This window comes from Leuciscus leuciscus, assembly GCF_965113295.1.
Source record: "Leuciscus leuciscus genome assembly, chromosome: 9".
Taxonomy (NCBI): domain Eukaryota; kingdom Metazoa; phylum Chordata; class Actinopteri; order Cypriniformes; family Leuciscidae; genus Leuciscus; species Leuciscus leuciscus.
The window spans coordinates 25,309,886-25,324,919 of NC_138733.1; the positions used below are offsets into that span (position 1 = coordinate 25,309,886).

The following is a 15,034-nucleotide window of genomic DNA, read 5'->3' on the forward strand; positions in this document are numbered from 1 at the left end:
TTCTGTAGCCTATAATAATTCCAATCGTAATTTCAAAAGCAGTTCTGTTAAAAAAAATGTATATATAGGCCTATAATTATGTATATATAATTATAATTATGTATATATAATTATATATATATAGGCTATATGACGTTTAAACGACAAACAATAAAATCAAAACCAGTATTCTTTTGCGTTCATGGTTCCAGTGGCAGTAATGCATCCACGCCTTTTCAAAATGTCACAAAGCGTTTTGAGATTGTTTTGAATGAAATATTGAAGTTTATAATTAAGTGTTTTGGCACACCACGACGAGTGGCAAACTCTTTGTTTTGTTTTGCAAACTCAGCTAGCCTGTGGGGGGTTTGGAGAAGGCAATAGTTGCTTTATCGTGGGGGTGCAGGACAGAGGTGTTAATGTTCCGTCTTTCATATGGAGAGTGTCGGAGCCAGCCTGATGAGCAGGCAAAGGCAAAATTCTTATAAGGATTAATCTCAAAATCTCCAAAAGTCCATATGTAGGCCCTATATCTTATTAAATGATAAATATTGTAGTTTTATTGATTGTATTTAAAGGTTTTCCACACACAATTTCAATTTAGCAGATACAGAGCTCTTTAATTCGCGACCCACCTCGTTTTATTGTAAGGTGAATTCAGCAAGGCATGTTGTATCTTTGAAGGAACAAAAGCTATTTGTTACAGTTTTTTCTTCGTGATTTGTGTGGATGACCCACAGCGGCATACAGTATTATCAGCTGTATGGTGTTTTTTTACGCTGAAATGCTTAATTTCGAGAAAGACCCGCCGCGCAGTGAGGGAGACCAAACTTACTAAAACAATATCCAGCGCGAGAGAGGCAAAGAAAAACGCCTGTTCTTAATTTATGTTGCTTTGAACTTTTTTCGCTTTGTACCGTTTTAATTTTTTAATTTGGCTGCAATTTCTTTGACAATAGAAATTTAAAATGTTGCAAGAATAAGATTCGGTGTTTCTTATTTTGCATCACAAAGGGAATAAACTCTATCGATGCAACCCTGTTTAAATAAATAAACTGTCCCGACACTTTATTCGTACCTTGAAATGTGCGATGGGTTTTCAAACTTAATTAATTTTCTTTTTCTTTTACATTTTCATTGTTTATTTTTTAATTGAAAGCAATACTGTATTGAAAGTATTTTTCTGATTTGTTCGATCTGTTTTGAAAAATGTCTTCCGTTGCTATGGCCGGGTATAACTGTCAGTCATCTCAATCTCGTGAATGATTCACACACAACAAAAATAATTTAGCAGATTAAAGACGAGCTTCATCATCTTCATTTTCTGGTGCAATCGGCTGACAGTCTTCCTTCATCAGATGTGTCGTCTTTGCAGCGGCTCAACTGGAATGTAGCAAATTTATGTTGTAATGTACAATTGATAATTAAACAAGATGATTGACTTTAATAAACAGATGCATATTTAAGCATCAAGAACGGAAAAACATAAACACTGTCGGCTACACTGAGATTCGATCTCAGATCGTTTGAAACTCCGAGAGGCTATTGTTAATGCATTGACCACAGAGCTATCGCCTGAATAGCCCAGGTTTACTATTTTCTCTGTTTTAAAAGTTTGTTATATTCTTTTTATTTTTTTAACATTTGCAATTTACTGTCTCGAAATTATGTGTCGAAAAAAAAAAAAGTGTTTTTACAAGACCTTGTGCTGTTTATTATTATTATTATTATTATTATGTAGATGTTAATTCAGCCATTCTGTTGGATAAAAATGGTCCCTAATGTAAAATGGAAATGAATGGTAATTTTATTTTATAAATATAAAATATTTAATATAGGCTATAGGAGAAAAACAATATAGTGTAGCAATATTTTAGAACTATCAAATCTCTCTGCATTAATAATAAAAAAGTAGCCCATGTTTGTTCGGGATTTGAACCCCTTGTCATCTGAATTATTGAAACGTAAGTTATAGCCTACATCTCGGCCACAAATTTGTTTTGTTTTATTTTGTTTGAAATGTATGTTTACATATTTTGCTTTCGTTAATGTTAACCAATTCTGTTGTAGCATAATAGGCCTATATTTTTTCCCTAAAAGTTTGTTTTATTCTCTGCTTTGTTTGTTTATATTTTTACATATTCAATCAGTCTCATTTTTGTTCAAATAATGAAAAAAGTTTTTTTTTTTTTTTTTTTTTTTTTTTTTTAAATAAACAGATAGGAAACTTACCTTTTAAAATGCAGCAGTTGCTGCTGTTTTGCCCTGTCACTTGCGCCACCCGGTATAGCCTAGTCATTTCGCGAACGACTTTGAAATTCGACTGGTTTATTTTTGCTGCGGCAGTAATAGGCATTGTGGTTGATTATTTATTAAAGAATTCAATTGATAATCATAACAACATGTAAGCCTATTTAATTCTGAATATAACAAAGAATGCTTAAACCGACATCGGTTAGTAACTGCGAGTCCTGAAAATGTTTTAATTTTACGGTAAATTATTTAAATTTATTTCACTGTTATGTTTCAGTTAATAAATCTACAAACACATTAAAATAACACGAAGTAAATGACAAGTAACCTATTGACATAGCCTTTCTAAATTATAGAAAAACTGGGCACACAATGTTAACGTGTGTCTACTTTGTTTAAATTTAATGAATTTGAATTAGTTTAACCACAATATTTATCTTGAATTTATCTGTGACCTCAGCTCAGATTACTGCCGCGGCAGATTACGTCATAAAGAGAATAAACTGACACTTTTCAAAGTCTGTGATTACAGCGCCACTCAGCGGTAAAAGGCAGCAAATACACATCCCAATTTTGCCGCCGCGGGAACGGCGGCGGTAAAAGTCTCATTCTGGTTGTCCACCATCTGTAGGCCTAGACCACGCCCATTTCGGCGGGACGTGACGCAGCGGGCGCGAAGTGCCCTGATTGGGTCTGACGTCACGCCAGGCCTCGCTCGATAGGCTGCTGCAGTTGCCGCAGAGCAGCCAATAGGCGCGCGAGCTGTCTCGCCTATGTCTGCATTGCTGCTGCAACGCGTTTTGCATTATTACAAAATTAAGGATAATTTTTGGCTTCAATATCTCGCGGAAAAGGATTTTCCCCTAGCGTAAGATATCTTACGCAGTACTCGTTCCCTCTTCTAGAGAGAACCGAGGTTACGTTAGTAACCGAGTACGTTTTGAGGCAACTGTTTGATTTTGGCAGAAGAGTCAGAGGTTCTCTGAATGTGGTTTGAAAATTTGGTTATGTGTTTAAGGTTTTGAGAAAGTGATTGATGGTTTCAAGAACTGTGTTTTAGCAATTCAGAAAAAACTGTACTCCAATGTGTAACGGGTATATTATTTTGAAAGGAGATTATATATATATATATTAGGGGACTTTTATTTTTGCGAGCGGTCTACTTTTTGCGCGTGCTGTGAATGCAGCGGAGAGAGACGAAGAAGAGCGCGTGTTATGAGGGTGTGACGGACACAGAAGAGAGTGCAGTGTCGCGATTGTGAAGCTTGTTCGATAAAGTTGTTTCAATTAAAGATTATCGAGGCTTAAGTAGAGTAAAGAACGACAGCACCAAGTAAAAGTGTGAACAGTGACCCACATTTGATTCTGCAGAAGGCAGTTTTGTTCCAGTGGTAGGCTATGTGTTGGCTGTGAGAATGATGCAGTGACATATTGTGAAGACCACGGAAGCTGTGAGTACGTTTAAAGTGCAAACCCCGTTTGATTTTTGCCATCCAGACACTTGTTACATGTCTTTTTGCAGTTTTTTTTGCACTTCTCGCGTTTTGATCGAAAAGTGTCGTCGAGTTAATAGCTCAGTGGGACTGTTCACGTGTAATTGAGTTTCCCGCACGAGTCAGAGCACGTGAGATTGAGATCGCTGTAGCAGCTAGTATCTAGTACGCAGTACGCACTTAATGAAGAGACATAACTTTTCCGCTGATTCAAGAGTGAAGGTTACCCTGCCATTCAAGTGACATCTCAGTTTGATTCATCTGCAAGTTAATTTTCTTTTTGAGACAGTTTATCTGTGAAACGGTTGAGACAAAGTTGAGTGTATTTTTGAACTTGCACACTTCAATACGGGATCTTCAGTTTATTGCAACGCACCCCACGTCCAGACAACGCACTCTAATTCATCGTTCTACGAACTGGTATTTTCCTTTATTTTTCAGTGACTGAACTGATAAACGGTGAACTGTGAGTACACATTTAAGAGTGCTTATTCAGAGGTGAGATTTGATGGTATGTTTGTTTGTTGTTTTCAAATGTGATTGTTTGAAGGTGATCTTTTGAAAAAGGTGGTAATTTGTGGGTGTACAAATTGACACATTGAAAATGATCTAATTTTGAAGGTAAATAATGGATTTGTTATACCACTAGTGAAAATAGTTTCAGTATTGAAAGTGTTGGTGTAAATTAAAAAGACAACACAAACACTGTAAATTATTTTATTTCATTCTTTATTTAGACAGAAGACATAACCAATCATAAGAAAAATAAATCTAAAAGAATAAATTATGTTTTAATTGTTTTTGCACTTATTTACAGTGTATCTTTTCATTGAGAGCTGCTAGGGAGTGGGGAAGTCTCACTTACTTTATTAGATCTGGGGAGGGAGGAGCATAACACACTGTGATCTAACATATGCAATTTCTCTTCAGGAAGCCACCGTGTGACATTATCGTACCTGAAGCCTACCCTCGTCAATCTTTAGATTTCTCACACAATAAAGTATGAAACCACATACACACATTAGCGTGTAACGAGGCTAAAACGTTTGGGGGGCGAGGACCAAGATCCTTTCGTTGACCAAACTTCCAGAGCAGCCATAATCCATTTCCCCACACGACGGGCAGAATACCCCGTTACAAATGTTTTCACAAAAACAAAGGTAATCCACACTGAAAACCCATACCAGAAACAGGAACAAAAAGGATCAAGAAATCCAAAATCCAGGAACAGGAATACAAACAGTTTGACAAACACAAGTGAAGACAACAATTGAAACACAAGAGGGGATAAATACACAGGGAAACAAGGGCTACAGAACTAATCAGGGTAACTATAGAGACAAACAAGGGTAACTATAAAAACTAACAAGGGACAAAGCAAACAGAAATTGAACACAGGAAGAGAACACAGAAACAATACAAACAGAAAACACTTCAACTTAAAAGTCTTTAAACACACGACAAGAATCATGACAGTGCATCGCAGTGCAAAATGTATTTTAGTAAGTGAGAATGTGATAAGAGTTTTGCACAAAAGAGTGCATGACATATGCAAATGGTGTCTGAACTTGTGTAATGTTTTGCCAAAAGAGTGGTTTAATTGACAAATATGTTTAGACCACTGAGCATCACTGAGTTCATTGGTGAGTTAAGAAAAAAATTAAAAGCTCTGGCGTAAAGTTCTGCCAGGAAGACTCAAATGTTATGTCACTCATTACTCATTACTTTCTGGTCTATCCAATCCTACTTGGAGTATAAAAGATTGTTACTTATACATGTATGAGTTTGCAGATGATGACGCAAACATTCACCTCCATCCTCCCCACCACCACCAGGATGCTCCCTGTCCATACCTCCCCGGGGTCGGCTGCGCTCCTGCCTTCATCTTCAGGCAAGATGTGCAAAGTCTGCTACCCTCCGAATGTAAACTATGGATGGGGCCTGCACCAAAGAACTTTACCATCTAATATTTTTGTTTTCATTTTCTGGTCTTTTAATTAATAAATGTTATTGTGATATCATCTTGCCTTCTGAGTCTTTCTGGTAGAACTGTAATGTAACGTTTTAGAGGTTAAGGAATATACATGGCAATTTTGTCACTGTCCCTGGAGCAACTGCGTCATCTGTTTTTCAGGCCATAGACTTTTTACAATGTACATGTCAGATATATAAAAAAACAGACCTGCATATCTCAGTGTAAGGAGCAGAATGCACTTTAACAGTAGCCTGTTCAACAGACAGGTTTGTTTCTTTTCATTCTTTATTATAATTTGTTAAACTATCCAGCTATTGATATTATTACAGTTATAGTATATTCTATAGCAAGTACATTATAAAGTCAAAAAACTAGTTATATATATATATATTGTACTAATATTAAATGATATATTTTATACATACAGAAAGGAGACGCATAAAAAGATTTCTCTAAGGAATAATATTCATCCTGTCAATGGAAAACATCAGCTTTGTAAAGGATTTTGTCATAGTCGGCTTTCCTGGACTTCAGCCTCATTACTATGGCCTTGTATCAGCTCTTCTGTTTTTTGTTTATGCATTTACTTTGGTGGGAAATGCTGTATTTTTTACATTGTTTGTAATGACTAAGAGCCTACAGAAGCCTGTATATTATTTCATTATAAATCTTGTTGTGTGTGATGTATTATTCAGCACCACAACATTACCAAAGATAATTAGCAGGTATTGGTTCCAAGATGGGACCATTTCATTCTTGGGTTGCTTTGTTCAGATGTTCTTTGTACATTATTTAGGTAGTGTCTGTTCACTTGTTCTGGCAATAATTGCTTTAGATCGCTATGTAGCAATATGTTACCCACTTCAATATCATAGTATTATGACAAACAGAAATGTGCTCTTTCTTTTTTTTGGCTCTTGGATTTTTGGCTCCTTAGGCCCGTTGGCAATGGTCATTCGAGCTTACCCTCTTCCTTATTGTACAGAAAACACCATTATACACTGTTACTGTGATCATGTTTCCATCACAACACTGGCATGCACAGACAGAACACCATATAGTGTTCCAGCTCTCATCTATGCCTTTGCAATACTATTGGGGCCCTTTGCTCTTATTATTTTTTCATACTGCTCCATCTTTGCAGCAGTTATGCAAATTTCAGGTACTCAAGGAAGACTGAAGACTTTTTCCACCTGTAGTCCTCAGCTCATCATAATTGCTCTCTTTTTCCTACCCAGGTTATTTAATTATTTGTCTGGCAATATCGGTATAAAATTCAGCACTGATTTGCGATTAGTCATTATTATGATATATAGTCTGCTACCACCCATGATCAACCCCCTTATTTATTGTTTGAGAACAGAAGAGGTAAAAAAGGCATTAAGAAGTCATTTTCAAAAGCAACAAATTGGTTTTCCTTTACGGTTGCTCTGATGTGCTTTATTTAAATAGGTGGTTAAACTGTTGCCATTGCCTTAAAGTCCTCAACTTTAGATAATATCTCCATTTTTCAACTGGACTGAATGCCAGGAACAGTAATGTAAGCCTTTTGAAGGTCTCCTGAAAATTGATTTTTAACTTTCAGCAATTAAAGAAATTTGTTTTACCTTTGATTCCAACATTTACAGTGCTTATAATATATTGTGTTTGCAGTGCTTAAATTATATACATTCAGTATGTTTGTCATGAGACGGAACATAAAACTCTCAGTTTTATTTTTATCTTAGTTCCTGTTAAAATTGCAGAGGAAAATTACTTATGTTGTTGAAACTATTGTATTTGTTGTTTATATTTTTATAGTTTAGGAACTTGTACGTGCACACTAGAAACATTAGCTGAACATACTGGAAAATGTGATTTAAATAAACCAGAAAGAGTAATGAGTGAGACAAAAAATTTCTTAATGTGCAAAGAAAATGTCAGACAGAAAATGTGAAATGGAACATAACAGCTCTTGCTTAACATTAAGTCAGTTTTGTTTATAGTCCAAAATCACTAATCACAATCCAAACAACATCCATCCATATTAGTTAAGCACTTGAAAATACAGCTTTATTTTCCTATAAATCATTAAAAAGTTCTAATGTTTTATTATAAAATATTAATTGATGGTAATTTCTTAATTTTTGTCAGGAAAGCGTATGCACCTGTAACTGGTACTAATCGAAGGGCGTGTAATCAAAAACAATTTTGGTTAATCTGTGTTTTTCTAGACATCTCTTAGCTCGAGTTTCCTCACGCTGCCTTGCGCTGCCTTTTATTCACGCTGCTAGGCAGCCTGGATTCCATGGACCAGATTTTCGCCTCAGCGAGGGGACCAATTACAGAACGGGGAGGGAGCAGCAAGACGATGACGACGTCTATGCGACTGTCACCTCTAATAACGCTAACCTCTCGGAAAAACTCGGTGGTTTTTTCGATAAAAACATGTCTGTAGAGTGTCCATATATACCTTCTACCCTCATGTTTGTCTTGCACAAACGGCAAGAGTCGCTGAACGCCATCGTGTACACATAAATCTCTGACCCATCGTCTTCTTCCTCATCGCATTTCTGTCGCTCTACATACGTCATCTGGTATAATTGAAACGATTGGCTATGAGCCAATCGTTCTATCATTCTAGCAGCATGTTAATCATAGTAACTCATGCTAGAATGTGGTAAATCATAGTAAATCATGGTAAATCATGCTACAATGTGGTACATTGTGGTAAATCATGCAAGAAACATGGTAAATCATGGTCATTCATAACAGCGCAAAAATTTAAAGAGCCCATTCCACTGACTGCACCAACTTCGAGCGATGTTTTTAGTTCCTCTTTCGTCTGCGCTTTTAGGTCTTTTGCTGGATTTCTCAAATAACGTAAGTATCACAATTTATTTAGCTAATAAATTTTACCTCAGAATAAAACACACACCACACAAACCTGTGAACAGATGACAGATGTTGATTTTTGTTAAGGAAAAAGTAATTTATTTGTGCATTTGATAGACATTCGTAGCACCCAATAAACAGCTCTGGGCATTCGTAAACCACGCCTCAAATACGAGAAAATGAACGTGGTTCCCAGACCACGTCTCAATGAGACGAGGTCTGACGTTAGCCAGGCTTGACATCTCTGGTATTTTCATAAGAATAAAGTGCAATTATAAAGCAATGCTATTCGACATAGCCTTTATCACTGTATAGAATACTATAAAACTAGAATGTCCATTTCCTGAAGAAAATGTAAGTGGTGCTTGCAGTGGCAAAACTCAGCCCTGGGCAGATGCTAACATGTTGTGATACCATGATATACCACGTTCTAGTATGAATGACCATGATTTACCATGTTTCTTGCATGATTTACCACAATGTACCACATTGTAGCATGATTTACCATGATTTACTACGATTTACCACATTCTAGCATGAGTTACTATGATTAACATGCTGCTAGAATGATGCTAGCATAATTAGCATGTTGCTAGTATAATGTTAGCATGATTAACATTTTGCTATTATGATTAACATGTTGCTAGCATGATGCTAACATGATTAGCATGTTGCTAACATGTTTTTAGCATGGTGCTAACATGATTAACATGTTGCTATCATTATTAGCATGTTGCTAGCACATTTTGACTTGTTTTTATCATGTTTAACCCTAAGCTAATTGCGATTAGCATGTAGCTATTCACAGTTAGCATGTATAACATGGTGGAAGTCCTGTTTGCTAGCATGAGTCAAAAGAACCAACCCCCATCTCTATACGATGTTCTGATGCAGAGATATAGGTCTTGTTAAACGGTTGCTAGGGTACTCTGTTTGGTTGCAATGGAGTGGCTTGGCAGTTGCCAATGATGAAATTCCAAAGGCTGCTTGTCAGTATGAATGACATAAACCAACTCTATGACGTTCAGATTTGAAGATATCCCTCTTTAGGTTTGGGTTGCTAGGGTGCTCTAAATGGTTGCTAGGGTGTGGCTAGACAGTTAGCAAGCTTAAACCAATAGACTGGAGCTGCGTCCGAAATCGTGTACTATGTGAGTACTACATTTAAATTAGAATGTACTTCGCGACCATTCAAAAAATACGTTCTATATAGTATGAATACGAGTAGTATGAATGGAGTCCGGACGTAGTACATGCGCCATGTTGGAATTGTCACGTGACATACGCTGTCATAACAGCGCAAAAATTTAAAGAGCCCATTCCACTGACTGCACCAACTTCAAGCGATGTTTTTAGTTCTGCTTTCGTCTGCGCTTTTAGGTCTTTTGCTGGATTTCTCAAATAACGTAAGTATCACAATTTATTTAGCTAATAAATTTTACCTCAGAATAAAACACACACCACACAAACCTGTGAACAGATGACAGATGTTGATTTTTGTTAAGGAAAAAGTAATTTATTTGTTTGTGATATTACCATCGATGAATAAACATGAATGAATCAATAGAGATACATATGTATGTGCGTGTGTGTGTGTGTATCTGAAGTCTTCATATATATATATATATATATATATATATACATATACACACATCATAGGCCTATATAAGAAATGGATCATATACAGTACATATAAATATAAATACATACATTATATGTATAAACTAGATTAAAAAGGTCGTTGAGACAAACTTTAAGTTGGCTTGAGAAAGCCGGACCAGAAAGTTTGAAGTTAAAAGTAGTTTGAAGTTTAAAGTAGTTTAAAGTTTAAATTAGTTTGAAGTTTAAAGTAGTTTAATGTTTAAAGTGGTTTAAAGTTTAAACTAGTTAGAAGTTTAAAGTAGTTTAAAGTATAGCCTAGTTTGTAGTAGTTTAAAGTTGCTAGGGTGTTTCTAGTGGGTTGCTCAGCTGTTCTGGGTGGTTGCTAGGTGGTTGCTAGGGTATTCTGGGTGGTTGCTATGGTATTCCTATGCGGGTACTAGGATGTTCTGGTTGGTTGCTAGGGTGTTGCTATGGTGTTCTGGGCGGTTGCTATGCGGTTACTAAGGTATTTTGGATGGTTTCTAAGGTATTATGGGTGGTTTCTAGGTGGTTGCTAGGGTATTCTGAGTGGTTGCTAGGTGGTTACTATGGTGTTTTAGGTGGTTGATATGGTGTTACTAGGCGGTTTTTATGGTGTTCTGGGTGGTTGCTAAGGTATTTTGGCTGGTTGCTAGGGTGTTGCTATGGTGTTCTGGGTGGTTGCTAGGTGGTTGCTATGGTATTTTGGGTGGCTGCTAGGGTATTCTGGGTGGTTGCTAGAGTGCTGCTAGGCATTTGCTATGGTGTTCTGGGTGGTTGCTAGGTGGTTACTATGGTGTTACTAGGTGGTTGCTATGGTGTTCTGGTTCTTTCAGCTTCCCTCTCCTCCATCTCTCGGATCAGCTCCTCAAAATATTTTCTTTTTCTCTGTACTGTATATATTTCCTTATGCTCTAACCTCACTGAGGATGGAGAGGTAACAGCAACATCCGGGCCAGATGAGTCAATAAGGGTGGGTGGTGTTATGGAGGGTCTGCCCCCTATTGCCTCATCCATGGTAGAATACCATTTCCAGGATGCTGTTGTAACATCCCCATCCTCTATGCTCACCCCAGTCTGTGGACATTTCAGATCCTACAAATATTTGAAAACAGAATATCAAGACAGTCAATTATATTGTAAAACATATGATTCGTTAAATTATTGCATTACAGGGCCAAACATGAGCATGATTAAATCATGACAGAATTCTTATTTTGGGGTGAACTACAATAAATAATAAAAAATAAATACTTTGTATTTTTGTGTAAGGTTTTTTTTTTTTTTTTTTTTTTTTATCTGAACAGGAGACATTTTGCCCTCTAGCCTCTGCTCTGTGATTAAAAACTCTGCAATAAATGCACAGAAATCAAGCATAAAAGGAATTCTGTAAGAGCTTGAGTAGAAATGTTTAAATCTACAACTAACTTACCATTGAATCTACAGCACTTGAATAAAATTACATATTACATTTGTCTTGTATACTTACTCAAAATTGTATTATCCCCTTTTATGGCAGCATTTCTTTTTCCAGTGAAGAGGGCTTCATTAGCCACTCTCTCCACTCTATTAGAACACGGGTGTGTTCATCAGCCTCTGCAAATTCAACACAGAATTTAACATGTGATGAGGTCAATCTATTAATGTTACATGAATAAGCTGAGGTACACTTGTTAACAGTAGCTTGCTATGTAGATATGTTCGTAACTATCTCATTAAACTGCTAAACAACAAACGTCTTTGTTTGAAGAAAACATTACATTAGCTCGTCTATTCCGTAATAATAGTGATAAAACTATAATTTTTCTGAATTGGCTGGAAAAGAACACCCTCAATTTAAATTATTTAAACTTTTAACAAGTCAATCGTTTACTTATATGATGTTAAACAAATACAATTTAACCACAAAGAAACAAAAAGTGTTTTCTAAAGTAGGCTACTTACACTTGAATACAGCCACGTCTCCGTTTTCCGCCATTTTCAAATATAACGACAACTCCTTTCTCCCGTGGCATCATGGGACGCGGTGATTGTTAAGATTTGATTGTAAGTGGACACATACAAAAGTAGAAATATCACAGATTCTTTTTTTTATATATCTTTTTTCTGTATAACCATAAATGACGGAGTAATTTAAGTTTATTGTACTACAATGTGAAGAAAACCCAGCAAAACGCGGGGGCGCGTTTGCCGACCTCAGAGGGTTAAGCAAGCGACAATAGCGCCGATATATTTGTTTTTAATCATCAACGAACACCACTAACCACTCGGTGAGTTGCACAGTTTTGAAAACGAACGTTAAGGGTTGTTTTAAGGGCATGTTTGTGCATGGCCATAGACAATGGCGATTCTAGGGGGTGGCCTGGGGTGGCCGGGGCCACCCCTGAAAGCTCATTGGCCACCCCTGTGGCCACCCCAGATCTGATAGGTAGGTCAAGTTCGTCAACACAAGAAACGAGAAATGTTGTCAATCAGTGATGACAGCTGATCAACTGATTTAGGGCCAGTTTCACATTTTTAACTAACACAGTAACGGTCGTACTGAGACTGTCAGAGCTGATTTCTGCTCAGCGGACGTTTGGCCATGCAGGTCAGATGACCCATGAGATAAGAGCACGCGCGCTGCACGGTGCACCTGCTGCTGCTGGTCCGTGAAACAAGAGGACGGTCACACAGTTGCAACAATACAACAACGATAAAAACGCTGGAATCAGTCGATTGAGAGGTATGGTCGGGACCCAACGCAACAGAGTGCGGCACGGGAATATAGATCTGATGGCCGAGTGCGGGCGCGGGCGGTAATGCACTCGTGTGTCGATTCGCGGGAGTCGGGACTCCCGCAAAATAGAATTATCTATAAATTGAACAAATAAAAACGAATAAATTGTCATTCATCTGTTGCACAAAAGTAACAAGAACTACTAAAACAAAATAGAAACGATTTACAGGCCAGAGTCTCTATTTATAACATATTTGCAGCGTTGAACAATGTAACCAATCACAGACATATGTGTTGATTTCTTGAACGCAATGGCCAATCAGATGCATTTAAGATAGAATCCCCTCACCACTCAAAATTGACTTTTTGTTCAGTGCTGAATTCTGCATACTGGCAAATCATCTATTATATCAAACAAAGTGTAGATAATATGAAAGATTAATTATGCAGCCAGTTTCATTGATAATAACAAACAGAGATTTGTGAGATGGCGATGAACTGAGATGTCAGCTTTTTAGGAATTATTAAGTGAGAAATCCGTCCCGCGCAGGTCTCTAATGTAGACTTTAAAAACAAACCACTGACATTATATTTACATTAACAGTAGCCTAGGCTGCAATCTAGTGTATGTGAACCTTTTTGCAGATAAACACAAATGCATTTTCGGACAAGTTAATGGCCAAGTTAATTGAGTAAATCATATCCCCCACTATGGCAATTAATAACAGACTATAGTAATCACATTTCCTAAATAGGCCTGTGACTGTATCTTACATTTGATGAAATAGTACCATTATTTAAAAATAAAGTTTGCACTTTGTTACTATTATTAAAATCCTCTATTGTTAATAAGAGTTTAAAGGTTTACATAACATTACTTTATAGTATATATGGCCACCCCACTCTAGTTTTGTGTCCCATCTTGGCCACCCCAGTAAAAATGTCCTGGATACGCCACTGGCCATAGACTCCCATTCTAAAGCGGTCATGGGCAATTCTAAAATAGTCAAAAAGTCGAGACAGGAACCATTGTCAAAATGTCTTTGTCCACCACTCTTGTTCATCCAAAACAAACTACAAAATAGACTCAAAGTGTTAAATACCGGAATTGTCCTTTAAGTGCTTTGTTCTAATCGCGATATGCTATAGTGTTGGTAAACTGCAAAAGGTCTGTTTAAATATGAATCACGTGTCTGTGTGTGAATGAATGAACAGCACAGATCCCATATGGAAAAGGTTTGCTAAAAACTCCTGTGATTCTTATATGGTCCAACAGAATATTGTAAGGGACATATATGCTGCAAAAACCACATATATAAATTGTATAATATTAGTATATTTTTAATCATATTATGTCATATATGTCCTACATACAACTGAAGCCATATAGATTTTCATGATGTAAAAACATAGGAAAATAATGCTAATTTAATATGAATGTCCAGCATGGACGTGTATAAAACAGTGCAGTTTACCAATCAGTATAAGGCTGTACTTCACTCATGCTTGTTCTTATCTTGTCCTAAGTCGAGCCCTATGCCTGTAGTCAATCATGGTTATATACTGTAATCAGCCTTAGATGAACCACAACATTTAAACTACACACACAAGCACACATTTATTAGAGTGTGTTCTACAAGATACAGTTGCATATTTCACATATAAATAGTTTTCATTTTAAATCCTGCATCACCTGTTTTCATTTTCATTTGTGACAATTTCTCTAAACTTTATCACAGTACTACTATGGTATACAACATGCAGTTCTATTCTTAACCTACAAACATAAAACTTTCCTAAATGTCGAAGTGATTCTTATGGGTAAAATAAAAAAAAAATTCAAAAAAATCACAAAAAAAAAAAAATTCAGTGGCTTAGTAAATATCACAGCAATAATTAACTTTATTCACTTAATAAAATCTCTGAATATCATTTACTTGATAGTTTGAGTTGAACATACCGAAATAATTGACTAAAACTCCAACAATTAATTTTGTCTGAAATTTACAGTTAATAAAAAGTTTGATGTTTTTCACTAAAATAATTTAGTATTTGACTAACCAATTATTTATTTAAAATACACTGAGCTATAATGTCCTATTATAATTTTTGTCACAAGAC

General features: G+C 36.4%; 1 protein-coding gene across 1 annotated transcript; it reads left to right on the forward strand.

The window, feature by feature from the left end:
• Positions 1 to 6,177: 6,177 nt before the first annotated feature.
• Positions 6,178 to 7,134, forward strand: LOC309506145 (olfactory receptor 10G7-like; the record flags this gene model as incomplete). Its single annotated transcript, XM_082179755.1, has 1 exon — positions 6,178 to 7,134. The coding sequence occupies one exon, from the start codon at positions 6,178 to 6,180 to the stop codon at positions 7,132 to 7,134; it is 957 nt and encodes a 318-aa protein (XP_082035881.1).
• Positions 7,135 to 15,034: the final 7,900 nt, after the last annotated feature.